Source organism: Schistocerca americana, chromosome 5 (assembly GCF_021461395.2).
Source record: "Schistocerca americana isolate TAMUIC-IGC-003095 chromosome 5, iqSchAmer2.1, whole genome shotgun sequence".
Lineage (NCBI taxonomy): Eukaryota > Metazoa > Arthropoda > Insecta > Orthoptera > Acrididae > Schistocerca > Schistocerca americana.
In genome coordinates, this window is record NC_060123.1 from 410,436,461 (window position 1) to 410,463,803 (window position 27,343).

The window sequence follows — 27,343 nt, forward strand, 5'->3', positions numbered from 1 at the left end:
ATATCACACACATCCATGCCCGAGGCAGGATTCGCCCTGCGACCGTAGCATCCGCGTGGTTCCGGACTGAAGCGCCTAGAACCGCTCGGACACTGCGGCCCTCGCTTGTACGTAGGCCCGCCTTTAGCACCACCGAAAGTCTCCTGGTCTGTAGGGTGTGTTGACCTCCAGTTTGATTCTGACTTGGTAAGGTGCATTTATGGTTTGTGGCATTCATTCTGCAAACGTTTATAAAGCATGTGTGCCACTTTGAAGTTCATTATTAAGATCCAGTTTGATTCTGACTTGGTAAGGTGCATTTATGGATTGTGGCATTCATTCTGCAAACGTTTATAAAGCATGTGTGCCACTTTGATGTTCATTATTAAGATCAGCACTGTCAGTGCAAGTATGTTTGTATTCAAATAATTAATTTCTGCTATCTTTGAACTTTTTATTGTTATACCACTTTTGTATTTACTGTTCACTGTCAACTAGGTACTGATTTTGGTAGCCTCAGTTGGCCAGGCTTGAAAATGGAACTGTAATGTTCGAAACTAGTCGCCTAATATAAATACTACAATTGTTGGCAGAACCATTAACTCTTTAAGGAATTCACTGTATTTACGAAACATGCTATGTGTCTCATTTCAAATCCCAATGCATTGCTAGCCCTTTAATCTCCGGTAACTGACAACTTCTTTACAGAATTAAAACACGCTGTATATTTCTTTGTGATTCGCTTGTGTGCTGCTTACTCTAGCTATGCGTCAATGTACAGGATTTATCAAACAGAATGATCCTATTTGGTACTCCTATATTTCTCAAACTAATAAAAATATACAATGAATTTTGTTTTTTGATGAACGGGAAACTCAAAAAGTTTTGTTCCATACCTTTTCATATGTCCCCTTGAGATGCAATACACATGTCAATGTGATATTCAAACTGTTCCCACACTGCAACGAACATGTCTTGAGTTACAGATTCCACAGCTGTTGTTATGCTATGTCTCAATTCTCTCATTGTTGTTGGTAACGGAGGCTCCTGAACAGAGTCTTTTATAACCCCTTCAAGAAACAATCACACACAGTCAGGTACAGTGACCTTGTAGGCCAGTAATGTAAGGCTGAATCACTTGGTCCAGTGCGACCGATCCATTGTTCAGTAATCCTTGCTTTGGAAGTTCCCGCACTTTCAGGTGCCAACGTGGCGGTGCTCCACTCTGTTGGTAAATGAATCACTCTCCAGCTATGGGAAAAGAAAGTTCTCATGCATATCAGGATAGCTTCCTGTGGCAAAGAAAAATGGACCATACACCTTTTCCTGTGAAACTGCACAAAATACATTAAATTTTGGAGAGCCTCTCTCGTGTTGTACAATTTCATGTGGTTGTTCCGCACCCCATATTATGACATTATGACTATTCACCTTCCCATTTAAATGAAATATTGCCTCGTCACTAAACACTAAGCGCGGAAGAAAACTGTCATCCTACATCTTGCCAAGAACGAAATTACAGATCTCTACACGTGACTGTTTGTCACCTTCACGTAGAGCCTGCAGTAGCTGAATTTTCTATGGTTTCATGTGTAAACATCGACGCAAACCCACGCCAGACGGACATCGGAGGCGTGTTGAGCTGTCGAGCTGCACGGCGAACGGATTTCTGCGGACTCATTGTGGAACTATGGCGGATGCGTTCGACGTCTGTGTCAGACACTCCGGGACGGCTGCTGCCTAGCGACAACCATGTAAAACTCGAGAGTTTGCTCTTTCCAACAGTGTGTTGTTCACGCACTATCTCAAATAACACAACAGTTACGATTTTTTAAAATCAGATGCTTCTTTTTTGATACACCCTGTTTCGGTGCCTCGATGTGCCTAACAAAACTCCAGTCGCATGCATATTAGTGTATTCTAAACGAAAATATTCGTTACAGTTATAAGACTTCAGACTTCGTTTGCTACTTAAAAAATTACTTAAATATGCACGGTTAATTCGTGAACAGGGTAATCGAGTCATTGCTGTAATTCTGTTTAAGAATTCGTACTTATTTCAGTGCGTTGGTTAAAACTAGAGACGCTGTGTATCATATTTGTTACTAAGTAACGAATGTGTTAGGAGACGCTACGTCCCGTTTTGTTACTGCCTGAAATGTTTCGCAGCCCTCGTGTTTCCTTCTCCGCACGCAGTTCGTGCCCGGCTCGGGACGTGTCTTCAGATTTCGTCTTCCTCCGATTCGTTGCCCTCAGCGGCCTCTAAGGAACGGACACTTTCGTTACTCGCTTGTCTTGGTTTGCCGCACGTTCCAGCCGACTCATTAGTTTTTGTATCCTCCATTTTCCTACTCTCAGCGGAGCAAATTGGCAGGGGCACGAGTACCCAGTGTATTTAATAACTTGCCATAATTTCTTTCCAGCACACATTTCGTGTACAGCTCTGGTCGAGTCGACTGCATTCGCTAGTCTCCAATTCCGTCGTCCCTGATGCTTTTCGTTAGTTCTGAGATAAACACTAGTAAGCTGCAGGAAAAGTTGGATAATATACAACATGCGCAAGAACCATGAGGGAAGAACAAGACTAGAAAACCAAGAACAAAATGCACCGATGTAAAAATTGTTAAACAAGGATGCAGTCTTTCATCTCTGCTGTTCACTCTATACATCGAAGAAACTGTGGTGGGAACAAAAGAAAGATTCAAGAGTGACATACAATTCAACTTGAAAAGGTATCATTGATAAAATTTGCTGATGACATTGCTGCCTTCAGGGGAAGTGAAGAAGACTTACAGGACTTGCTGAATGAAATGAACAGTATAGTGACTGTAGAACGTGAATTAACAGTGAACAGAAGGAAGACGAAAGCAATGAAGAGTAGCAGAATTGTGATCAGCGATGAAAGCAACATAAAAATTGGGGACCACGGCCGCACTGGATTAGCCGAGCGGTCTTGGGCGCTGCAGTCATGGACTGTGCGGCTGGTCCCGGCGGAGGTTCGAGTCCTCCCTCGGGCATGGTTGTGTGTGTTTGTCCTTAGGATAATTTAGGTTAAGTAGTGTGTAAGCTTAGGGACTGATGACCTTAGCAATTAAGTCCCATAAGATTTCACACACATTTGAACATTTTTGGGGACCACGAAGTAGACGAATTAGGGGATTCTGCTATTGAAAACAAAATAACACATCACGGACAAAGCAAGCAAGACGTAAAAAGCGAATCATGGGCTGGGAAAACAGGAGAAGAAGTGAATCGATGCGTCTGAGGTGTGGTGCTATAGAAGGATGTAGAAGTTAGTTGGACTGATAGGATAGGGAATGAGGTGGTTCACCGCATAATCAGCGAGGAAAGGAATATATGGGGAGCACTGAAAAGAAGGAGGGACAGGATAATAGGATACGTGTTAAGATACCTAGGAAGGGGTGAAAACTGTAGGGGACGACAGAGATTGGAGTACATGCAACAAATACTTAAGGACGTAGGTTGCTAGTGCTGTATTGAGATGAAAAGGTTGTCACAGAAGAGGAAAAACCCTCAGTTAGATTTACCTACGTTTCTTACGAAGTGTTCAGTTCGACTGTAAAATTAAATTGTGATGTGAGCAGAATGGACGGATTTTACAACGGCGTTTTCTATTATTCATAAAGTTCATATTAAGTATAACTTATTACATTTTCTCGGTGTTTAGTGCAATCGTTAAGCAGCGTGAAGGAAACCCATTACGTGATTATTTTTTCAAAAAAGAGCCAACAGATAAACAAAGTATGATTTGTGTCAGCAGCCATACTCAGTGAGTAGAGGGTCTTCCGCCCCCGGCAGCTGAGTGGTCAGCGCGACAGAATGTCAATCCTAAGAGCCCGGGTTCGATTCCCGGCTGGGTCGGAGATTTTCTCCGCTCAGGGACTGGGTGTTGTGTTGTCCTAATCATCATCATTTCATCCCCATCGACGCGCAAGTCGCCGACGTGGCGTCAAATCGAAAGACTTGCACCCGGCGGGAGGCCCTAGCCTCACGACATTGAAAAAAAAAAAAAAAAAAAAAAAAAAAAAAAAAAAAAAAAAAAAAAAAAAAACAAGAATTATACGCAATGACCTTCGCTTACGAAAGTAACTACTAGCTGTACTTTGTACCGGATATGTATCTCCACGACAGAGAACACATAAGGTACAAAATTTAGTCGTTGCCTTTACATTCCTAGTTAATACAACAGTTACGAGTACGGTTGAACTTGGTTTATCCGGCTCTCATTCGTCTGAGTTTCCGGTTCACCTGGATCGCTGTTCAACTTTAGTAACTGTACAGAATCTGATACTCCGGTTGTAATACCGGCAGTAATCGACGGCGATAATAATTAAACCAGCATACATGCAGTACTGCATAGTCCCGTTTGCAGCGAAGGTAAACTGACACCAGAGAGAGCGAAAAAGTTAGATGCGTCGCGCAGAATGGATAAAGGAGAACTGTTGAAACAAAAACTGTCGCTGAATGTAGTACAGGAACTTCAGTGGAGTCAGACTGGAAGAATAATCAAAAGGATGCATGATGACGAAATTATAGCCTTTTGTTCAGCTGCAGGTAGTGACGATAGTAATGGCGGATTCCCTGACGGAGTTTGCACTCGTTATGATGACATTACGGCACATGCAGAGACAACAATGAAACTGGATAAAATAATGCGGAAACAGCTTTGTGATTATGTTGCACATAAAGTTTAGTTACTCACTAGAGCGTATTCTGCGAATACTGTGAACGTAAACACTTCAGCCTCGTAGGTGAACTGCTTCGGTGACTACAGTACTATACGGAGAACAAGAGAAGCCACAAACGCCGTAAGTCAGGCGTAGTGTCCCAGTAGTAAACAACAAGACAAACCAAATCGAGTCGATGTAACAGGTCTGATATGACGCTTAACGATTACCTTCAGATAGAGCGTACTGACGATTAGTGCACCGTGCTTTATCACAAGGTCTCCGCCAAGGAGCGTCACTTCTGCAGCCGCTTCCTGCCCCTCTTTGCCGTACTGTCATCAACCGCAGAACGCTGTAGCTCGCAGGCATTGCCAGTACCGATTACATTGTGCGGTGGCGGTACAAGATAAACATCATACGACTCTAGACGAAAAGGCACTGGTTATTTCAGTGTATAAAACACATGTGTGTGTGTGTGTGGTTTTTTTCAGTATCTCGTCAAAATCTATCGCTACGCATGAGACAGCATGCGCTATCTGATATGTTCCAAAGCTCCGTGCATAAAAACGAGATTCTCCCGGGACTCATACCTCATGTTCTTCTGGTGATGGAAAGGCTGGATCGAGTGTTAGCCCTTGGCTTAAGGACCATTTATATCGTCTTAACGTCACTGTCCTATAGTAAAGCGTCAAAGTGTGAATATTACACCCTTCCTCCTGCTTAAGCAAGTAGAGCAAATCTGTCGATTCTTTTTGCATTTGATGTGCTCTATAGTGGGCCTTAAGCAGCTTATCGAGTCACCATTAATTAATGGGGACTTCCTTAGACAACACCCAAAAAAAGGGTTTTTTACCATTTTTTGGGACCAAAATCAAGCAGCAAATTCCAAAACAGCTATGAGCGGCAAACTGCTGAAGTTCTTACGATATATTCCTAAGATACCGATCTCGAATAACCTCGAAAATTTAATTGGTATCTTTATACGTTTCGAGATACAGAGCTTCAAAGTTACCCTACATGAAAATGTAATCTAGACACGTAAAATCCGGTGTGAGGCAAAATCTAAATAATAAATAACGACAGAAAATTGCTCAAATTTTAAAGTTATATTCTCTAGGCATTTATCTACATGTACCATATTTATCTGTTAAAGAGAAACACCCCAAAAACCTGGTTTTTGGGTACCAAAACCAAGTCACTGATTCCAAGATGGCTTTGCACAGCAAATGGGTGTCGTTTTTACGATGAATTCCTAAAATCCCCATGTCGAGCCACCTTGAAAATTTTCTTCATATCTTTATCCGTTTCCGAGATACAGTGGTGCAAGGCTATCCTACTTGTTCACGTAAAATAGTTTATGAAGTAACGTAGCACGGAGAAATATACTGTAAACTATCTACGTTATCATCAGAAGTATTCTGGGAAACCCATGCTGTAGACTGAAGCACATGCAAAATTTTTGTGTATGTAAAATCCTGCCTGAGGTGTAAAATTAGTTTTGGGATATTCCAATTTCATGTACACAGAGTATCAAAAGTTTACCGGCCCACAATTTTTTTTGTATGAGTGACATGCCCACCTGTGGTAGGGAAAAGAAGGGGACCAATGGAAAAATGCTCCTATCGAAGCACGAAAAGGACGATTATGGTCCTGTTTAAGAGTCTGACTGAAAAGTGGGGTACCAGCTACCTTCCCCAACACCTTTAGAAAGCTTTCCAAAAACGTTGGCATGCGAGCATATTCGCCCTTCTTTATGCTGAGAGAAAAGGAGACAATGGGAATGGAAAAGAGACGGAAAAAATACTGGAAGATTGTAGACAATGGTTGGGTCATATAAAGAGGGAAGGAGACAATGGCAGAGTGAGAGAAAGAGAGGGACGCAGTGGCAGTGGAACATGCCAGACAGGGACAAAACAGTGCCAGGAAAAGAATGAAGGAGACAGTGCCAGTGATAGAGGAATAAAGAGAATGAGAAAGTGGAAGTGGGTGAGAGCCAGTGACAGTGAGAGACAGAGTCTATGACAATGACAGCGTGGGAGAGAGAGAGAGAGGGAGAGAGAGAGAGAGAGAGAGAGAGAGAGAGAGAGAGAGTAGAAGATACAGCAGCAGTAGGCATGGAGGAATGAGATAGGAGCAGTAAGAGAGCGAGAGGGAGGCAGTGACATTGAGAGGAGACAGTAGCAGTAGGACAGAACGAAGGAGACTGTAGCTGTGAGACAGAAGAGAGTGACAGAGAGACACAAAGAGGTAATGACAATGAGTTTGGCTGAATGAGTGAATGAGAATGGGCAACTGGTAGTGGATGGGTATGAACGACTTACAGCGATGGACTAGTGGGTATGAGCGAGCTACAGTTAGGGTAGGTTATGGGAGTGAGAGGCGAGTCGCATGATGAAAAGAGCACGAATATGTTCGGATGCCAAAAGATTTGGGGAAGCTTTTAATGGCGCTGAGGAAGGTAGAATGAGGAAGCTGGCGGTCCAGTCTTCAGTCACAGTCTTTTAAACAGGAGCTTATTTGTCTTTTTTGTGATCCGATAGGAGCATTTTTCTGCTAGTATGAAAGTAAGATGTAATTCGTGTGTTAACGTGGAAATAAATTTAACGTGTGTGTCTATGGCATTTAACTCATATCATTCACGGGTTTTTCTGAATTCCTAATTATTCAGATTTTCCTTAAACCGGATGACCTGGTCCGTATAAACGTGGTTTCACTCTGTTAACGGCACAACAAAGTTAAAACCACGTGTAAAAAAAAATGGTTCAAATGGCTCTGAGCACTATGGGACTTAACATCTATGGTCATCAGTCCCCTAGAACTTAGAACTACTTAAACCTAACTAACCTAAGGACAGCACACAACACCCAGTCGTCACGAGGCAGAGAAAATCCCTGACCCCGCCGGGAATCGAACCCGGGAACCCGGGCGCGGGAAGCGAGAACGCTACCGCACGACCACGAGCTGCGGACACCACGTGTAAAAACCTCGTTTCGATATCTGGAATACTTCACGAAATAAAAGGGGTATTACGTCTTACTGGATCCATACTGTATATTGGGTGTCTATAAATTGGTATCTATAAATGTAGGGTGGGTTCCTGACACGAAAACTTTGCAAAAGTCCATCTGAACATTCCTCTTTACAGAGTTGTTAGCTTTTAATTTGTTTGATTGTCTTTTGTTCTGTTTTGTGTATGTAAGAGTAGCTTGCTTTATTTTGACTGATTGTCTTTTGTTCCTTTGTGTTGTTTACAGACCTGCATCCATCACATTACAAAACCTTCTATTCAGTAAGTGAAATATCGTATATGTAGTCCATGTATGACCTAGCAGATGGGAATGCGGTAGCAGCACTTCAGCTTTATGCAGGTTTGTACCCTGCGGGTCAGATAACTCGTGTACAAACGTTTGCACGCCTCCATCAACGCTTGCGAGAAGCAGGTGCATTTGAGAGGAGAAATTCAAATGCTGGGACCCACGTGATGTACGAAGGTGTGTGTTCGGAGAGTGAGTCCTTTGTAATGCGGCCGAAGCCCCACAGACTAGTACAAGAAGAATGGTGAGAATGGAAGGCATTAGTCACATCGCCATTTATAATATCCTGTATGGACACCTTCTGTACCTGTACGACCTTCAGCGAGTGCATGGATTAAATGTGATAGAAATTTTGTTATGGTACGGCAGTGTGCTGTGGTCATGCGCTTCTTAGCTTATATCCTATTTACTGATGAGGCTGACATTGTATTGTACTGTCTGGGAACCGGGGACCTAGAAACGACGGGGAGGCTCCGTCCCCGCCGCAGCCGAAGTGGTCTACAACCCCACGACGACTACCGCAGTCCTCTTCACTCCTCCGTCACCCCACACCGAACCCAGGGATACCGTGCGGTTCGGCCCCCGGTGGACCCCTCCAGAGAACGTCTCATACCAGACGAGTGTAACCCCTATGTTTGCATGGTAGAGTAATGGTGTTGTACGCGTACGTGGAGAACTTGTTTGCGCAGCAACCGCCGACATAGTGTAGCTGAGGCGGAATAAGGGGAACCAATCCGCATTCTCCGAGGCAGTGGAAAACCGCCTAAAACCATCCTCAGACTGGCCGGCTCACCGGACCTCACAACAAGTCCGCCGGACGGATTCGTGCCGAAGACCAGGCGCTCCTTCCCACTCCGGAAAGCCGTGCGTCAGACCGATCGGCTAACCGGGCGGGCCAGGCTGACATTACACGTAATGGTACCTTGAGTTATAGAAACACATCTAGGCATATGAAAACGCCAATGAAATAAGATATGAGAAAGTTCAAGTGCTTTTCAGCATCAGCATGCGGGATGGAGTCATTCACGCTCATTGTATTGATCCCTATTTCTTCTCATACGTTTTACTAGGCAAATATTCCTACGTTTTCTCGGAAATTATGTGCTTCATTTAGTTGATGTGTACCTCTAGACATCATCCAACGAATGTCGTTTATGTAGTAGCGCTGTATCTCATTTTAGTCGAATAATTGGCCGGTAGCTGGATAACCAGTTTCAGATGAATTGGCCGACGGTGATCCATTGCATGACCTGTCCGACCAACAGCTTCGAATTTACTGGATTTTTACATCTGGGGCCATTTAAAAGCCTTGGCGTTTCACCTCCTGTACCTAATGTTGTCATTTAGAATTTTATGCATCTTCAGCAACTATAGTTGAATATATCGAGCTAATCAGCAACCCGCTGCATGAAATAATTTAAATGCAACTGGTTGCCGATTACTTCGATGTCTAATGTCGACGCTGCGAGACAGTGTATCCAGAATGGTTGTGTCGAGTACGATGCACACTAGGAGTTTTCAACAGTGTGACAAAGCGTGCATTGTTGGCTCAGGGCATGCATCGAAGCAGGAGGTGGTAAGTTCGAGTAGAATTTGTAAATGTACATTATTAAATCAATCAGATCATGGAGGGAAAGGAAATACCAAGAGTATGGTGTGTATCATACGTATCTGTTATCTATAAAAAAAATAAAGAAACAAGAGAACCAAATTATTTTAGGTGAATTAGTGTTACGGCCTCTATCAGCAGATTTTTTTAGCGCTGTACTGAAAAACTGGCTGAAGAATGAGATTAAGGGAAAGATGCGAGAGGAACAGGCAGGTCTTACAGCTGGATGATCTTGTATGGGATCATAGCCCGCATCTCGTGGTCGTGCGGTAGCGTTCTCGCTTCCCGCGCCCGGGTTCCCGGGTTCGATTCCCGGCGGGGTCAGGGATTTTCTCTGCCTCGTGATGGTTGGGTGTTGTGTGATGTCCTTAGGTTAGTTAGGTTTAAGTAGTTCTAAGTTCTAGGGGACTGATGACCATAGATGTTAAGTCCCATAGTGCTCAGAGCCATTTGAACCATTTTTTTATGGGATCATATTTTTAGCCTTACACAAGTAAGTGAGTAGGCCTGTTTTAAGGGTCATGAAGTACACCTAATATTTGCGGATTTAGAAGAAGCGTATGATTCTGTACCCATAACGTACTACGGGAAGCGATGGAGCATATAGGTGTAGAAATACAACAAATACCCCAAAAATCCCTAATCGAATACCAGTTGTAACCAGCAGCCAAAGCAGGGAAAAAGTTGAGCGACACATTCCAAACACCGAAAGGACTTAGGGCTGCAATATGTCACCGATCCTGTTTAGAATATATATGCAGTATATAGTGGACTCAGTCATGCGGAACTATGGGAATTACTTTCCTGCATGGTACTATCTACAAATTATTATTTGCCGATGATCAAGTACTGTTAACAAAAAGTAGAGAGGATGTCAAATTTGTGATAAAGAAGTTAGTGGAAGCATTTGATCGGGGCGGGCTTAGAATAAATATAAGCAAATCAGAATATCCAGTACTGGGAGAAGATGGGTCATAGTACTGCCACGAGGAACTATTAAAGCTGTAAAGCGGTGTAAATACTTAGGATCGATTATCCATTCCTCAGGTAGCTGTGACGCAGATGTCGAACGCAGGATCAGCAGGCAACAGGAGCAATTAAAATGCTAAATGGAGTTCTGTGGGGCCGGGAAGTATCAAAAGAAACAAAGAAGAGGATTCTGGAAACATTATTGGAATGTATACTAACATACGGTGCAGAAGGACGGACCCTGAATGAGCGAAAAAGAAACAGAGTACAGGCAGTAGAAATGGATGGAATAAGGAGGGCACCCAAGATATCCAGAACAGAGTGGAGAAGAAATGAGAAAATTAGGGAAATAAAGGATACGCAGTCGTGCAAAGGATTGAGAATAGAACTCTTCAATGGTATGGCCACGTACGGCGAATGCAGCAAGGACGATGGCCAGAAGCAGTCCTGGAATGGTACCCTCCAGGAGGAGGAAGCTCGGACGGCAGAGATTAACGTGGACAGTGGAAGTAATTGCAATGGTGAGGAAGAGTGATCCGAAAGAGGCAGAGTGCTATGATCGTGGAAGCTGGAGAATGTGGGTGCACGGCAACTACTTTAAAAGTGGAGAAGCCATTAAAATAAAGTAAGTGCGGTATTAAATCTGTAACACGTAACATTACCAGTAAAGCCAAGTAAATCTTTAACGAAGGAGTTTCGCACCCATGTTCATATGGATATTTTGTAATGTTTCGGTGTCAGGTTTAGGTTAGATTAGATTAGTTTTTCGTTCCATAGATCTGTGCTGAGGAGATTCTCGTGGATGTGGAACATGTCAATTTTTTTAAAGCTGAAATAACAATACTAATAGTATGAATATATACAATAGATCATTTGTTTCTATTAAAAAATTCGTCAGTGGAGTAGAAGGAGTTGGCCACTAGTAATTCTTTCAGGCTCCTTTTAAACTGATCTTTATTTGTAACTAAATTTTTTATGTTTGCTGGCAAATTATTGAAGATGAGTGTTCCTGAGTAGTGGACCCCTTTTTGAACTAAAGTAAGTGCTTTTAAGTCCTTGTGCAGATCATTTTTGTTCCTGATATTGTATGTATGAACTGAGCTGTTTGTCGGAAAAAGAGCTATATTATGTAGGACAAATTTCAATAAGGAGTAAATATACTGAGAGGCAGTAGTTAGTATACCCAGTTCTTTGGAGAGGTTTCTAACAGGACGTCCGTGAATTTACTCCACAAATAATACGTATTACACGCTTTTGGACTCTGAAAACTTTTGTTTGACTGGAAGAGTTACCTCGAAATATTATACCATAGGACACTATGGAATGAAAGTAGGCAAAGTATGCAAGCTTTTTCATTTTTATGTTGCCTATGTCAGCTAACAGTCGAATTGCAAATACAGATTTGTTAAGGCGTTTCTGCAGTTCTGTGGTGTGCTCCTTCCAACTGAATTTATTATCAAGTTGTAATCCCAGGAATTTAAGACTGTCAATCTCTTCTATCTGCTCTTCTTCATACTTTATGCATATGCTGGGTGGAAACCTCTTACAGGTTCTGAATTGCATATAGTGAGTCTTTTCGAAGTTTAATGTCAGTGAGTTGGCTTTTAACCATTTATTAATATCCATGAAAATATCATTAGCAGATATTTCTAGAACTACTCTCGACATACTGTTTGTTGCAATACTTGTCATCTGCAAACAAAATGAACTCTGCTTCTGGCAGTGTAACTGATGAGAGATCATTAATGTACACAAGAAAAAGCAATGGCCCTAAGATGGATCGGGACATCACATGTAATTTCTTCCCATTCCGATGATGACTGATGACATCCGCACAGTTATGAAAACATAATTGCTCGATTTAAAATCATTCTTTCGCATGCAATAATAATCAATGTAATGATCCCAACAATGAGAAAGAAGATTCAGTGTTTGACGTATGTTTCCGAGGAGCAGCAATAATTACAAATATATTCTTAGCAATGTCAAATTTAGGAACAGATATAGTTCATTGGATCTGAGAGGGATTTGCTACCGGTAGTGTCAACCTGTGTGGTAAAGCGCGCGCGCTGCGGCATGCGCCAGTGATGTAGACGCGAATACCTACCTGGATGTACTGGTCCTCATTCCTGAGGTGCTCGGCGATGAACTCGACCGCCTCGGTGGCCTTGGAGGCCTCGGGCGAGAGCAGCAGCGAGTCGGAGCTCTCGCTCTCGCGCCGAGCGGGCGGCAGCTCGGCGGCGCTGGCCTTGCGGTTGACCTTGCAGTTGGGGTGGTGCAGGTTGGACATCTCGACCGCCTCCAGCTTGGCGCGCGGCCCGTGGCCCGCCCCCGCCGCCGCCGCGGCCGCCGCCGCCGCCGCCACCGGGGGCAGGTGCCTCGGCAGGTCGGCCGGCGACCCGTGTGGCGGCGCGCCCATTCCGGGCATCTCCATCATCCAGCGCAGGCGCGTCTTCTTGGGGCGGCGCATCAACAGCAGGATGGGCAGGTAGTAGAGGAAGACGGCGCGGATCCAGGGCGGCATGCGGTGCGTGCGCGGGCCCCGGAAGTTCCAGTTGATGATGATGACCGTCACAAGGATGCTCACCGTGTTCATGATGAACGTGAACAGCAAGTACTTGGCGATGAGCGGCAGCACCAGCGACGTGGGCGGCAGGATCTTGGAGACGAGCAGCAGGAAGACGACGAGCGACAGCAGGATGCTGATGCCGAGGGTGACCTTCTCGCCGGCCTCGGCCGGCAGGTAGAAGACGAGCACGCAGAGGAACGAGATGAGCACCGTGGGCAGGATCAAGTTCACCGTGTAGAACAGCGTCTTTCTCCTGATGATGATGTAGAAGGTGATGTCCGTCTCGGTCGGGTGGTTGCCCTCGTAGATGTTGAGGTAGGCCGGCACCTCGATAATGTCCCACGTACCCGACTTCCAGTAATCGGACAGGTCCACAAAGGTTTTGTTATTGTACAGCGCTAAGGACACTTGGTCTCCGTTGAACGTCCACGACCCGAATTTCATGATGCACGTCTGCTGGTCAAACGGGAAGTACGTCACGTCGATGGTGCACGAGCTCTGAAAGAAAATTGGTGGTGATCAAGAGTGAAACACACAGATTCTTCCTTCTCGCCTCACTCTTTGTTGTCGGATACTGGCACGAACGTTGTCCAACCATTCGCAAGTGCGGAAAAAGTCGGGAGGTAAACCCTGAAATTAATATAGGCATTACGTGAACAAATCGACATAGAAATTTATTGTGTGATTAAATTTTTTTGCTTTTGTTAAACGACTGACACGCCATAAGTTTTATAGAAATTAGAATTCTATTAATACCTTCAGGCGTTGATATATATGAACGGGGACAGGTGAAAATGTGTGACCCGCCCGGAACTCGAACCCTTGATCTCCTGCTTACGTGGCAGACGCTCTATCCATTTTTTTTTTTGCGTTGTTGATCGTTGTGTTTGGTCGTTGCAGACGTCACATGACATCCGCTCAAGTTCGTTTGTTGATCCTTCCATTCATTTTTTTTATTACAGAGGCCACCCAGCTGTCTGACCCAACACGCTGAGCTAGCGTGCCGGCAAAAAATGTGGAACGCTTCACGATTTTGCGTGTCATCCTTGCACAGGGGCTATGCTAATCTTCTCTGTATCGTTCCAATTTTAGTATATGTATCACCGAAGCGAGTACATCCATCTGAGACACCGAGGGCACAGTGGATAGTGCGACGCAGGGACTATCTCGCGCACGCCTCCCGCGAGACCTACATTCGCACCTTGTATGTCCACACACTACATTCGTTGTGTCCCACCCCAACGTACTCACTACTCGTGGAAGACGTTCTTACCAAGTCCCGTAAGAGTTTGGGAATATGTGTGCATCGGCACAGAAGAAGAAGGTCATGGCCGGTATTGCCAGAACTATATACTTATATGGATATGGTGTCTGTTCTTTCGGACATGTATAAGTTTTATAGCTCTCCGCTAGCCCTCAGTTTAATGTTTAGTAAAGACTGTTTGTTGGTAAAGTTCCATCAGTATGTACTAGATGGTGCCATGTAGTCCAGATTTCTTGCGCAATAGTTAGCGAACATGTTGTGACTTATAACTGAATACGAAAAACTGGGTTAAAGTATGCTTGTGCAAAATCAGCCAATATCATTCACCTAAAAGGCCATTGTTTTCAGCTGTATCATGTATGTTGTCCATTAATTCTCGGAACAGCCCACTGATTAGCTTTTTGTTCACCTGTATATATCTGCCGGTATCTTTCGACTTCTGAGGTCACGTGCATGATTTCTCTGTTTCGAGGTTTCTTTGACCACTGGTCATTTTTACCCTATGATTACATATACACAGTTCATTAAACAGTGCTAAAGCCAGTGGCAGTATGGAACTAAGGAATAGAAACAATAACCATCAGTATACAGACAAAGGCTCATTTGTAATTGTTAATGTACCGGTATATGAAACTAATAAAAACAAATACCATTTGTATATTCCTCAAATTACAAGCTATTGTGACTCCGACAGTGCTTCAGGTGTAACATATAATGTCAAATGCCTCCGGAAACAAGAAATGAAGTTTGTTTGGCCAAAAATGCTAGATACTGATTCGACAACTGAAGAACAGCTAACGTTAATTCTAACTACATCGGATGTTCTTAAACGAGGATTTAGGTTTAAGATGGATGAGATTGAAGGTATTATGATCAACTAATTTGGAGCTATGTGTATAGTATTCCATCCTAGTACCTTTCATTACATAATTTTGGTGTTCGATCATAGTGATCTATGTACTCCACTAGGTTTTTTTCTTTTACTAGGCTTAGTAAAGCACTTAAGACTACTTTGGACAAATGTATTTCTTTGTGCGTGGTCAAAGTTCCATCGTGTTTTTTAAATATTGATCACAAATGCAGGCCGGTGAATGTATCCTGAAATCCATGCTAACTGTCACTACCTACAGTTTCTCCATTACTTCCTCTGCATTTTAGAAAATGTATTGCACTAATTAGTATATGGTCCTTTGATACAAGCTTCCCACGTTCACTATCATAAATAGCAAAGAAGTTAAAACAGGCTTGATAATCACATCTGAATCTGAAAATCGGTCAAAGTATACCTGGTTTACAGTATTACATAAATTATCTTTGTGGTTTGCAAAGCATTTTTATCAACTTATTACCGGTGTCAGTGCCGTATGCACCATCATCAGGTATAAAAAGGTCGACTACGAATAATAAGTCAATGTTAACATCTGCTTATGATCCTGTAATCACATTCATGTGCATTTCGTAGCCAAGCATTTTACATGTGAATGTGGTGCATAAGGGATTGGTCATGTGTTAATCGAAACACTTTACGATCGAGACAAAAAAAATTGTATTACTTACGTAATTTTTTCCATATGTATACGAAATAATACTTGCGCTGTGACGAACCTGCCTGGACTAGGCATTTTATTTTAATAAAATAAATTTTTTTTCCTAACGCTACTGTAACCTTTTTAAATACCGAAAGAAAGACATTACTTCCACTAAACTCTTTGGTTAAAACAAGCACTTTATTTAGGGCTACAGTCCAGTTTTCAACTTCAGCTCATTCCCAAGGGCACCTATACCACAAAAGCACCAAAATAGAACGGACTCGGGAATCGCCCAAACGAAGCACCCACTTTCTTACATAAATTATACTTCCCTAGAGTCTCCCGAGCATATCTAAGTCTCGTACCTGTCCATTTTCCCTAAAGCGAAATTTAATTATTCGATTCATCTTGCGTTTCTTTGCTAAAGTACTCCAAGATGCTTGCGTGCTGTGACTACTTCCAGTGGCCCATCGCCCATCACGGGAGCATATGATACTGGAGATTTTTCCTTTGATTTCCCGTGCTACCTTACGTTTATTTATATTAACGGTCAGCTGTCCAGTTTGGCACCAGCTGCTGATCGTTTATAAGTCTGTCAGCGGTATGTAAAAATTTAGTAAGGATCTCTCCTTCACGTACACAACTATATCGTCTGCGAGTGTGCTACCAATTCATTTATACATGGTGATTCCGTTAGAAATTTTCAGGAATAACGGAAAAAGGATAAACGTACCAATTTGAGGTAAGACTCCCTGGTCCGCAAACAATCGAGTCGGAAGTTAGAAGCGAAAATAGTTATGATACCTCCGTCTATGGGATACATGTACCGTTTCTGTCGTTGTCAAGATTGTAGGGATGGCAACTTTTAGAGGTAGTAGTATGAACCAAATCAAGAAAAAGCATCTAATGAACGTGGGCTCTAAAATGTATACCTTAAGAGCTATGATCACTTGTTCATCTTCGGTACTGTGATACTGATCTCTTCTACTGAACAAGTGCTCATAGCTCTGAAGGCATGCATTTTAGAGCCCATCTTTACTCTATATTTCTTTTTATTGTTTTGGTGCATACTCTACCACTAATACCCTACAATGTTAGCAACAACAGTACCGGTGCATGTACTGCGAAAATTATCAAAAGTTTCAGAACGTATCAAATAACAGGCATACTGTAGCTCATGGTTTCAGCATAGACTGCAAGTGGCAGAGGCCCTCAGTGCTAGTAGAAAGAAGAGGTTAAAAAACATGTTGTCTAAGGTGGATGGTGGCTGTACACCTGGACGCCCAGTCTCTCAGTTCAAACAGAACAACACACAGCGGCGTGGGTGCGTCTGCAGGAACTGCCGTCTTTCCAGGGAGCACTGCAAAATACAGAAGGCATACCTCATTAAAACATTTTATAATCCAATATTTCGATAACAGATATATTGTTTAACCATTGCTTACTGTTTCAAGATGCAAGTAAGACTTTTTTGCACTAGTGGAGAAAGAAAAATGACTTTTAAGAATGTGACATATAAAAGCCTCGTTTGTAAGGGGTTAATAACGGCATGCTGTGAATGGAGCAAGAGTCATATTCTAATAATGATCAACTGCATATGACTGCGTTGATCCTAACATCGTACCGGGTAAGTGTCGATATAGCAGGAGACATCGACAGAAATTGCCCCTAATTACTGAACTGGATTTCATTGAAGTTGTGTGGTGTTGTGGCAGGCTTTAAGATAATTTCCAGGATTTGCGCTGCGTCTTGGGCGTGAATTGGCAGTTGGATGTGTATCACTGTTTGTGTCTGCAGTTTGTGACTTTAATTCAGTCGAATTCTCTCTCTTTCTATTAAACTAAGATCGATTACGAAAAATCGAGCTGAGCCCACAACTTCAAATGGAGAGCTCCTCGTTCGTAATATCCTAAATTTTTGCATGTTAAAAAGTTTATTCTTGTGTGATTTGAAAGAAACTTTCAACTCCAACATAAAATTATTGCAAATTAGCCGACTATTTTCATACTAGTCGTTTTTCATGTATGTAATCTGTTAGCTCTTATCGTGTGATTCAAGATTTCAGTTCTGACTTCCTTTTCAGATATTATGCCTAAAATTACTAACATCTCTTGAGAATCAGAACCACCTATTATTCGCTCTGACGTAATATGTTTGATGTGGGCAAGCTTCCTTGAGAAAATCGCACCAAGCTTCACACGATACTACTGTTCACCTTATTTTTTGACACTTTTTTTTTAAAAAAAATATCTTTTCAAGCAGCCGAGGTATCTCATCTGAAGCACGAGATATTCGTATTATTTTGGATCAACTGTATACAAGAAATCTGGTGTGAGGAACGTAGTTTATAAAGTAAGGTGTGTCTGCAGAGCGAACGCTGAACAATGCGGGATTCATCACGCACGTCATCCGGCACATTTTATTTACATTCCCACGAAGTCTGGCAGTTTCCAGCAGAACAACGTCCATGCACAGAGCGCCCTTTTCTTCATCTGCTGCCCTGACAAACGCCATCTACAAACATGACGCCAATATTTTTTTCGAAAGAGTAAACCGCCATCTTACTGTATATTACGGTATTTAGCTTCTATACTATCTAAATTTCGGTTTTTATGACATTATTAAGTACGATGCTAAAAGTTCTTAGACCATTAACATGTCATATCTGTTAAAGCAGTTTGACTGCCTTAACTACCTAAGATGTTAATGGTGTAGGAAATTTTAGAATTGTGCTTGATAATGGCATAAAAACCTAAATCTAGATACTACGGAAAATCACCACAGTAATACACAGTCAAATGGCGGTTTACTATTTCGAAGAATACTGCATTACTGTGGCAAAATACCATCGAAAACTTTTTACTGACACGAATGAGTTTGTGAGCGACATGATGGGTAGGCATGTGGCTCGTTCTGTATTAGCGACAGCATCGCTATACCAGCTATGACAACAGGGAGAAGTACTCCCATGATCACAAGCAACACGTCTATGACCGGCTGTATATAGTCTACACAAGAGCTGCAAGAAAATCTGTAACTGTGTATATTACCCCGTGATTATGATCCTGTACCAGCTGGTACAATAATGGGAGTAAACATTTATGTAAGACTTTTATCAGGGCGCTCATTTTCATTTTTCACTGGTGCATATACTTACTACTTTTTCAGAAACACTGATATATAATACACATGCTGTAGTGGGTGACTCCATAGGTAGGTAGTGACATCACCATTTATTTTTTTAAACAAAATTTTTAGTCTAGGTCGCACTCTATTTCATCTAATTACACGTCAGGAAAGACTAACATCAAGAGATCAGTAACTTGAAGAATCAGTGCAACATACTACTTAAAATAGTGAGTGAGCATACCGAGTATAAGCGCATATTGATCTGATGACGACAATCTGACGAAACCCATGAACAAAAGGAACGAAGTACAATCTCGATTAAAAATTTTACGTGTATGTACATATTGGCCGCAGACCTCTACAAAGACTTCTTGTCTGCCATTATTTTATTTTTATATTCATCATTCCTCTTGTCTTTTTGGGTGAGGGGAGCTATAAGTTAAATACCTTAGTTTAACGCCAAATTCATCATATTTATTAACAAAGTCAGAGTGGTTTTAACAGAAATAAAAAATTGGAAATGAGCATATGGCATCGTTGGCCGGGAGGCCCCAATCGCGGAAATTCGGCCGCCAAGTGCAAGTCTTATTTCAGTCGACGCTACACAGGGCGACTTGCGCGCCGGGTATGAGGATGAAATGATAACACAACACCCAGTCCCCGAGCGGAGAAAATCTCCAACCCGGCCGGGAATCGAGCCCGGGCCTGCTTGTAAGGGAGGCGAGCACGTTACAACCCAGCTAAGCAGGCGGGCAACTGATATAAAATAGAACGATGACAGTTCACTACAAGTGATAACATAACAAATAATTATGGATTTCTTGAAACTTGTTTACATTATAGATATGAATGTCCCTTTTTAGGGTTTTATTACGGTTATGTTTTTGATTCATGTAAAGTTGTTCTAGTCGACAGAAATAAAATGTGAAATGTAATCTTACAGTAACTAGAACGTTGGTAGATACAAATGCTTGCTCAATAAGTCTGTTTCACACTTTGTACAGAGTGAAACTCTTGCATAGTGTTTCTAATTTTCTCCGTGTAGTCTTCCAGCTTATCAAATTGTTGGAGATGAAATGGACTGATGCAGAACTGAATAAATTCCTGTAACGAGTCAATGAGCAAAGATTACGAATGAAGAACTTCAGAAAGCGATGAATTGGAATCGATGAACACATACTACTATCATGAGTTGTAGATGAAAATTGTTGCTGAAGATGTGATGGAGTGAAAGAATCGCGTGTAAATTGGTATATACAGGGTGACAATTATTGAACTATACGAGAAAAACGTAAACTGGTTACAAACTACGGCGTGAACAAACTTTATTCAACATTAAACGTCAATACAGATATTCGGATTTAGGTTATGACATGTTCGATACGCCTGCCATCATCGGGGATCATGTGGTGCAGACGAATAGCGAAATTCTGCATAGTCCGCTGAAGTATCGGAACATCGATGCTGTCGATGACCTGCTGAATGGTTGTTTTCAGCTCAGCAGTGGTTTTGGGGTTATTGCTGTAAACCTTGTCTTTAAAATAGCCCCACAAAAAGGAGTCGCGTGTGTTCAGATACGGGGAATATGGCGGCCAATCGAGGCCCATACCAGTAGCCTCTGGGTACCCCAGATTAAGAATGTGGCCCCCAAAAGATCTCCTCCAGGACATCAAACACTCTCCTGCTTCGATGGAGTCGAGCTTCGTCTTGTATGAACCACATCTTGTCGAAATCAGGGTCAGCTTGGATAATGGGGATGAAATCATTTTCCAAAACTTTTACGTACCGTTCGGTAGTCACTGTGCCATCAAGGAACATCGCATCGATCTTTACGTGACTGGACATTGCACACCTCACAGTCACCTGTTGAGGGTGAAGAGACTTCTCGATCGCGACATGCTGATTCTAAGTCCTTCAAATGCGACAATTTTGCTCATTGACGAACCCATCCAAATGAAAGTGGGTTTCGTAGCTGACCCAAATCATGCATGCGCATACTAATTCCTATCATGCCCTGCGGCCAATCGTGCAGTTTGAACGTCCTAATGCAAACTGTACAGAAGTTATGACGAATTTATTTCACATAGTTCAATAACTGTCTCCCTGTATGAGGCTGTCATTGATGACGTAGACAGGAACGGTTGTGCTAAAATGAAAAGGATGGCTGGCAAGCGTCAAGTTTGGAGAATTTCGTTAAGCCAGTCTTTACGTAGATGACAGAAACAATCTATATATTTAGGCGAACGTGCTGAAAAGCAATGCCTCCGAATTTTTTTATTTGGAAATTCTTAAAGTTTTTTTTAGATAAAACAAACGTCATTAACATTCTAGATCTATATTCTTCATGCCCGCATATTTATTTCTCGACATAGTCACCCTGTCGACGAACACATTTCTCCCAACGCGAGGGCAGTTTGTTGATACCGTCATTGTAGAGTATTTGACATTGTTGTTGGAGCCACAACCTCGCCTCTCCTTGCACCGTTTCATCACTATCAACGTGCGATCCTCGATGGCGTTCATTAAGTTTTGAAAGCAGTCGAAAATCGGATGAAGCCGAGTCGGGACTGTGTGGGGGATGATCGATGACATTGAACCCAACGCGTCGGATTGTTGCAGATGTCGCAGCGCTCGTGTGTAGTCCGTCATTGTCCTGATGAAGGAGAGGTTGTTCCATGTGTGGACGAACTCTTCGAATTCTCACGCACCGACTTACAGTTGTCACGTTACACGCCGCCATGTTCTACGCTACAATTCGGAGCCCTCTAGTGGTAGAGGGTTACAAATATGTAGACATGAAGAATAAAGAGGTAAAACGTTAATAACGTTTTTTTAACGTGTATAGTGTATGTTCTTTTGGACCTGTCCGAAAGAACAGATACCATGCATGTAAATATACGCAGCGCATGGAAAAAACTTTTATTGAAAACGACCCGTTTCTCGACAATTGAAGAAGCATCCTCAGGTGATAAAGATTCTATTTAACAACTCACAGTGGAAAGTTAACTGCCTTATAGCCATCCTCCATCACTCACCATGAGCTATAAACTCATAGAGCGCTAAATGACGTATGGCATACATGCATCTTCGCTTGACACGAATCCGGTCGTGACTTCGAATAAAAGTATTTTACACCCACTGCGGATCATTCGTTCGACCTCTCCTCGGAATCAGATGAGGCTGCGAGCATTTAGAATGACTGACAGGGGACACTGCGTGTGTAGTGTGCGACACCTGGGAATCTGGGTTGGACGGGAAGCGTGCTAGGATAGATGAAGTGGTTAAGACGACCACTCGCGATAAGCGCGAAATCTTGGTTCGAGTCGTGGTTGGCATAAATTTTCACTTTTCGTGGTTAGATTTACACTCATGCTCATAAATTAAGGATGATGCTGATACATGGTGAAACAATGCTCTGGTGGGCGGTTTGCGGGTTTAAATCACCTCAGGGTATGACCATGTGGTGCAACTGATCTGCGGTCGTCGCACGATGGCGCTGGCAGCAGTCCAACAGAGGTGTGTTGGTGCATCTCAGAGTAAGTGTGCAGCGAGTAAGTGTGCAGACGTTTTCAAACGTGCTGTTGAAAATGGCTCAAAGAACACATATTGATGACGCTATGAGGGGTAGAATACTAGGTCGACTGGAGGCTGGTCAAACACAGCAGGTCGTAGCATGGGCCCTTCATGTGCCACAAAGCGTGATCTCAAGATTATGGCAACGATTCCAGCAGATAGGAAACGTGTCCAGGCGCTACAGAACGTCCACAAGAAGACCAATATCTCACCATCAGTGCCCGCAGACGGCCACGGAGTACTGCAGGTAGCGTTGCTCAGGACCTTGCCGCAGCCATTGGATGGAACAGTTGTCTCCAGACACACAAAAAATGGCTCTGAGCACTATGGGACTTAACATCTGAGGTCATCAGTCCCCTAGAACTTAGAACTACTTAAAACTAACTAACCTAAGCACATCACACACATCCATGCCCGAGGCAGGATTCGAACCTGCGACCGTAGCGGTCGCGCGGTTCCGGACTGCAACGCCTAGAACCGCTCGGCCACCGCGGCCGGCCCAGACACACAGTCTACAGACTATTGAACAGACATGGTCTATTCGTCTGGCGACCTGAAGGTGCATTTCACTGACCCCTGGTCACAGGAGGGCCCGTAAAGCCTGGTGTCAAGAACACAGTACATGGTTATTGGAACAGTGGTCCCAGGTTATGTTCACGGACGAGTCCAGGTATAGTCTGAACAGTGATTCTCGCCGGGTTTTCATCTGGCGTGAACCAGGAACCAGATACCAACCCCTTAATGTCCTTGAAAGGGACCTGTATGGAGGTCGTGGTTTGATGATGTGGGGTGGGATTATGATTGGTGCACGTGCACCCCTGCATGTCTTTGATAGAGGAACTGCAACAGGTTAGGTGTATCGGGACTTCATTTTGCACCAGTATGTACGCCTTTTCAGGGGTGCAGTGGGTCCCACCTTCATCCTGATGGATGATAACGCACGGACCCGCCGAGCTGCCATAGTGGAGGAGTACCTTGAAACAGAAGATATCAGGCGAATGGAGTGGCGTGCCTGTTCTCCAGACCTAAACCCCATCGAGCACATCTGGTATGCTCTGGGTCGACGTATCGCTGCATGTCTTCAAACCCCTACGACACTTAAGGAGCTCCGACAGGCAATGTTGCAAGAATGGGAGGCTATACTCCAGCAGCTGCTCGACACCTGATCCAGAGTATGCCAACCCGTTTTGCGGCCTGTGTACGTGTGCATGGTGATCATATCCCATATTGATGCTGGGGTACATGCGCAGGAAACTGTGGTGTTCTGTAGCACATGTGTTTCGGGACGGTTTTCTCAACTTATCACCAATACCGTGGACTTACAGATCTGTGTCGTGTGTGTTTCCTATGTGCCTATGCTATTTGTGCCAGTTTTGTGTTATGCCACGTTGTGTGGCACCACATACTGCAGTTATCCTTAATTTATGAGCATGAGTGTATTTCAATGCCTAACTGCAGCTGATGTTGGAATTTCTGTTTTGTCATTAATAACATACGTTTTATTTAAATAGCTTCAAGAGTTCTCGCATACAAAATTCGGAGCAATTACTTTTCAGCACATCCACGTATAAAAGTCATTGTGTGTATTTATGTACATTACACGTCTCCTCCTAAGCCACTGAATCAATTTCAACCAAACTTCGCACACATATCTGGAAAGAAGCACTGTGGGGGAAGCCTAATGACGCAGAAAATATCATTCAAACGAAAACGAGATGGAAAAAAGTGAGGAAACTGTTCATCATTTCTAAAGTAATCGCCATACCTGATAACACATTTATCCCACTGTGATACAAGGCGGTTATTGCCTACATGGAAAAACGGAATTATCATGATAGCTGATGCGTTCAAGCATCTGTTGGAAATAAACTGCCACGAAGCAGCATTTGTCAGAATTAGAGTGTTATTGACATGAGCGGGAAGAGGCCAATGGAACTGCTTCCATTCTATTTCTGAGTCGGATTGACGGAAACACTTGCATGTAGAAGCTAGTGGAATCGAGGAATCGGTTGGCAGCTTTCAGGATGATACATATGAAGTCGTGTGCCCTTAGGGGGTAAATGTGATACGCAAAGTGTTGTGTGCATGATGGAGGAGGCGAGTGAATGATACTCACTAGTCGATAAAGCTATTCTCCGTATAAATTCTATTCTTTCCATTCAACGGGTCCTGCAGTTCTTCCCCACTTCCACTGAGGATAGTGATGTCATCAGGTAATCTTAGCGCTGTCATCCTTTCACGTTTAATTTTGATACGACTCGTGAATTTTTTCTGTTACACTACTGGCCATTAAAATTGCTACACCACGAAGATGACGTGCCACAGACGTGAAATTTAACCGACAGGAAGAAGATGCTGTGATATGCAAATGATTAGCTTTTCAGAGCATTCACATCGGGTTGGAGCCGGTGACGACACCTACAACGTGCTGACATGAGGAAAGTTTCCAACCGATTTCTCATACACAAACAGCAGTTGACCGGCGTTGCCTGGTGAAACGTTGCTGTGATGCCTAGTGTAAGGAGGAGAAATGCATACCATCACGTTTCCGACTTCGATAAAGGTCGGATTGTAGCCTGTCACGATTGCGGTTTATCGTATCGCGAAATTGCTGCTCGCGCTGGTCGAGATCCAATGACTGTTAGCAGAATATGGAATCGGTGGGTTCAGGAGGGTAATACGGAACGCCGTGCTCGATCCAACGGCCTCGTATCACTAGCAGTCGAGATGACAGGCACCTTATCCGCATGGCTGTAACGGATCGTGCAGCCACGTCTGATCCCTGAGTCAACAGATGGGGACGTTCGCAAGACAACAACCATCTGCACGAACAGTTCACCGACGTTTGCAGCAGCATGGACTATCAGCTCGGAGACCATGGCTGCAGTTACCCTTGACGCTGCCTCACAGACAGTAGCGCCTACGATGGTGTACTCAACGACGAACCTGTGTGCACGAATGGCAAAACGTCATTTTTTCGGATGAATCCAGGTTCTGTTTACAGCATCATGATGGTCGCATCCGTGTCTGGCGACATCGCGGTGAACGTGCATTGGAGGCGTGTACTCGTCATCGCCATACTGGCGTATCACCCGGCGTGATGGTATGGGGTGCCATTGGTTACACGTCTCGGTCACCTCTTGTTCGCACTGACGGCACTTCGAACAGTGGACGTTACATTTCAGATGTGTTACGACCCTTGGCTCTACCCTTCATTCGCTCGCTGCGAAACCCTACATTTCAGCAGGATAATGCACGACCACATATTGCAGGTCCTGTACGGGCCTTTCTTGACACAGAAAATGTTCGACTGCTGCCCTGGCCAGCACATTTTCCAGATCTCTCACCAATTGAAAACGTCTGGTCAATGGTGGCCGAGCAACTGGCTCGTCACAATACGCCAGTCACTACTCTTGATGAACTGTGGTATCGTGTTGAAGCTGCATGGGCAGCTGTACCTGTACACGCCATCCAAGCTCTGTTTGACTCACTGCCCAGGCGTATCAAGTCCGTTATTACGGCGAGAGCTGGTTGTTCTGGGTATTGATTTCTCAGGATCTATGCACCCAAATTGCGTGAAAATGTAATCACATGTCAGTTTTAGTATAATATATTCGTCCAATGAATACCCGTTTATCATCTGCATTTCTTCTTGGTGTAGCAATTTTATTGGCCTATAGTATATTTCCGTCCCTAGGGGAACTAAATAATAATTAAAAAAAAAAGGAACGATTCGTCTTCATGGGCGTTAGGAGCGGTCAACGGCGTTTCATTGCTATACTGTTAATGGATAATCGATTGAGCTCATTTTTGACGGTATTAAATCATATGATATATTTAGAAATTATGCAATACTATCACAGATGTCTTCTTGAGTGTCCAACTCAACCAAAGCATTGACGTACTTAAAGCGATCCACAACGCAAGCACATCGAATATCAATAATACGCAAATAGTACAGCACCTGTAATTCCAAAATCGACCACTAAATATCACCCTAAGTCATGCTGTATTGGCCGCTAGATGTCACGAGAGGCGGACACGCTAGTAAAAAACGAGTCTGGCAGTATTGTGTGGTCAGTAAAGAAGCAATAACTGCAGAATGAATCGGCCAAGAGACCTGAGTGACTTCGAAAGCGGGCTAGTCATTGCGTGTCACCTGGGTGGCACATCTATCGAGGATATTTCAACGCATTCTAAAGCCTCCCAAGTTGACCGTTGGTGATGATTGTGAAGTGGGAACGCAAAGGAGCAACGACCGCTCAACCACGACCAGGCAGAGCTCATGTACTAACAGACACGAACTGTCAAGCACTGCGGATGTTGTTTGTAAAATATCATATGAAATCAACAGAAGAAATCACTAGTGAGTTCGAAAGTGCAACCAGAAATCCATCTAGTACAATGACTGTGCGTAGGGAGTTAAAAAGAATAAGCCATAAGGTAAATTTCTTTTAATTTGTGGTAAGATCTTATGGGACCAAACTGTTGAGGTCATAGGTTCCTAGGCTTACACACTACTTAATTCATTGTATTGTATGTATTGTATGTTAACCGGGGACCTAGAAACGACTGCGAGGCTCCGTCCCCGTCATAGCGGCAGTGCTCCACAACCCCACGACGACTACCGCAGTCGACTTCACCCCTCCGCCGCCCCACACCGAACCCAGGGTTATTGTGCGGTTCAGCCCCCGATGGAGCCCCCAGGGAACGTCTCACA

The 27,343-nt window shown here is 43.5% G+C and overlaps 1 protein-coding gene and 1 non-coding gene across 3 annotated transcripts in view; both read right to left on the minus strand.

Moving 5' to 3' along the window:
* LOC124615805 (acetylcholine receptor subunit beta-like 1) overlaps nt 1-27,343 on the minus strand; it is an 882,018-nt gene that overhangs the window by 91,739 nt on the left and 762,936 nt on the right. For both annotated transcript variants that reach the window (XM_047143944.1, XM_047143943.1), the window contains one exon: nt 12,667-13,626. In XM_047143944.1, coding sequence (XP_046999900.1) covers nt 12,667-13,626 — 960 coding nt within the window. The remainder of the gene's footprint in view (nt 1-12,666; nt 13,627-27,343) is intronic.
* On the minus strand, nt 14,138-14,244 carry LOC124617261. Its single transcript, XR_006980017.1, has one exon. It is a non-coding gene; the product is annotated as a U6 spliceosomal RNA (small nuclear RNA).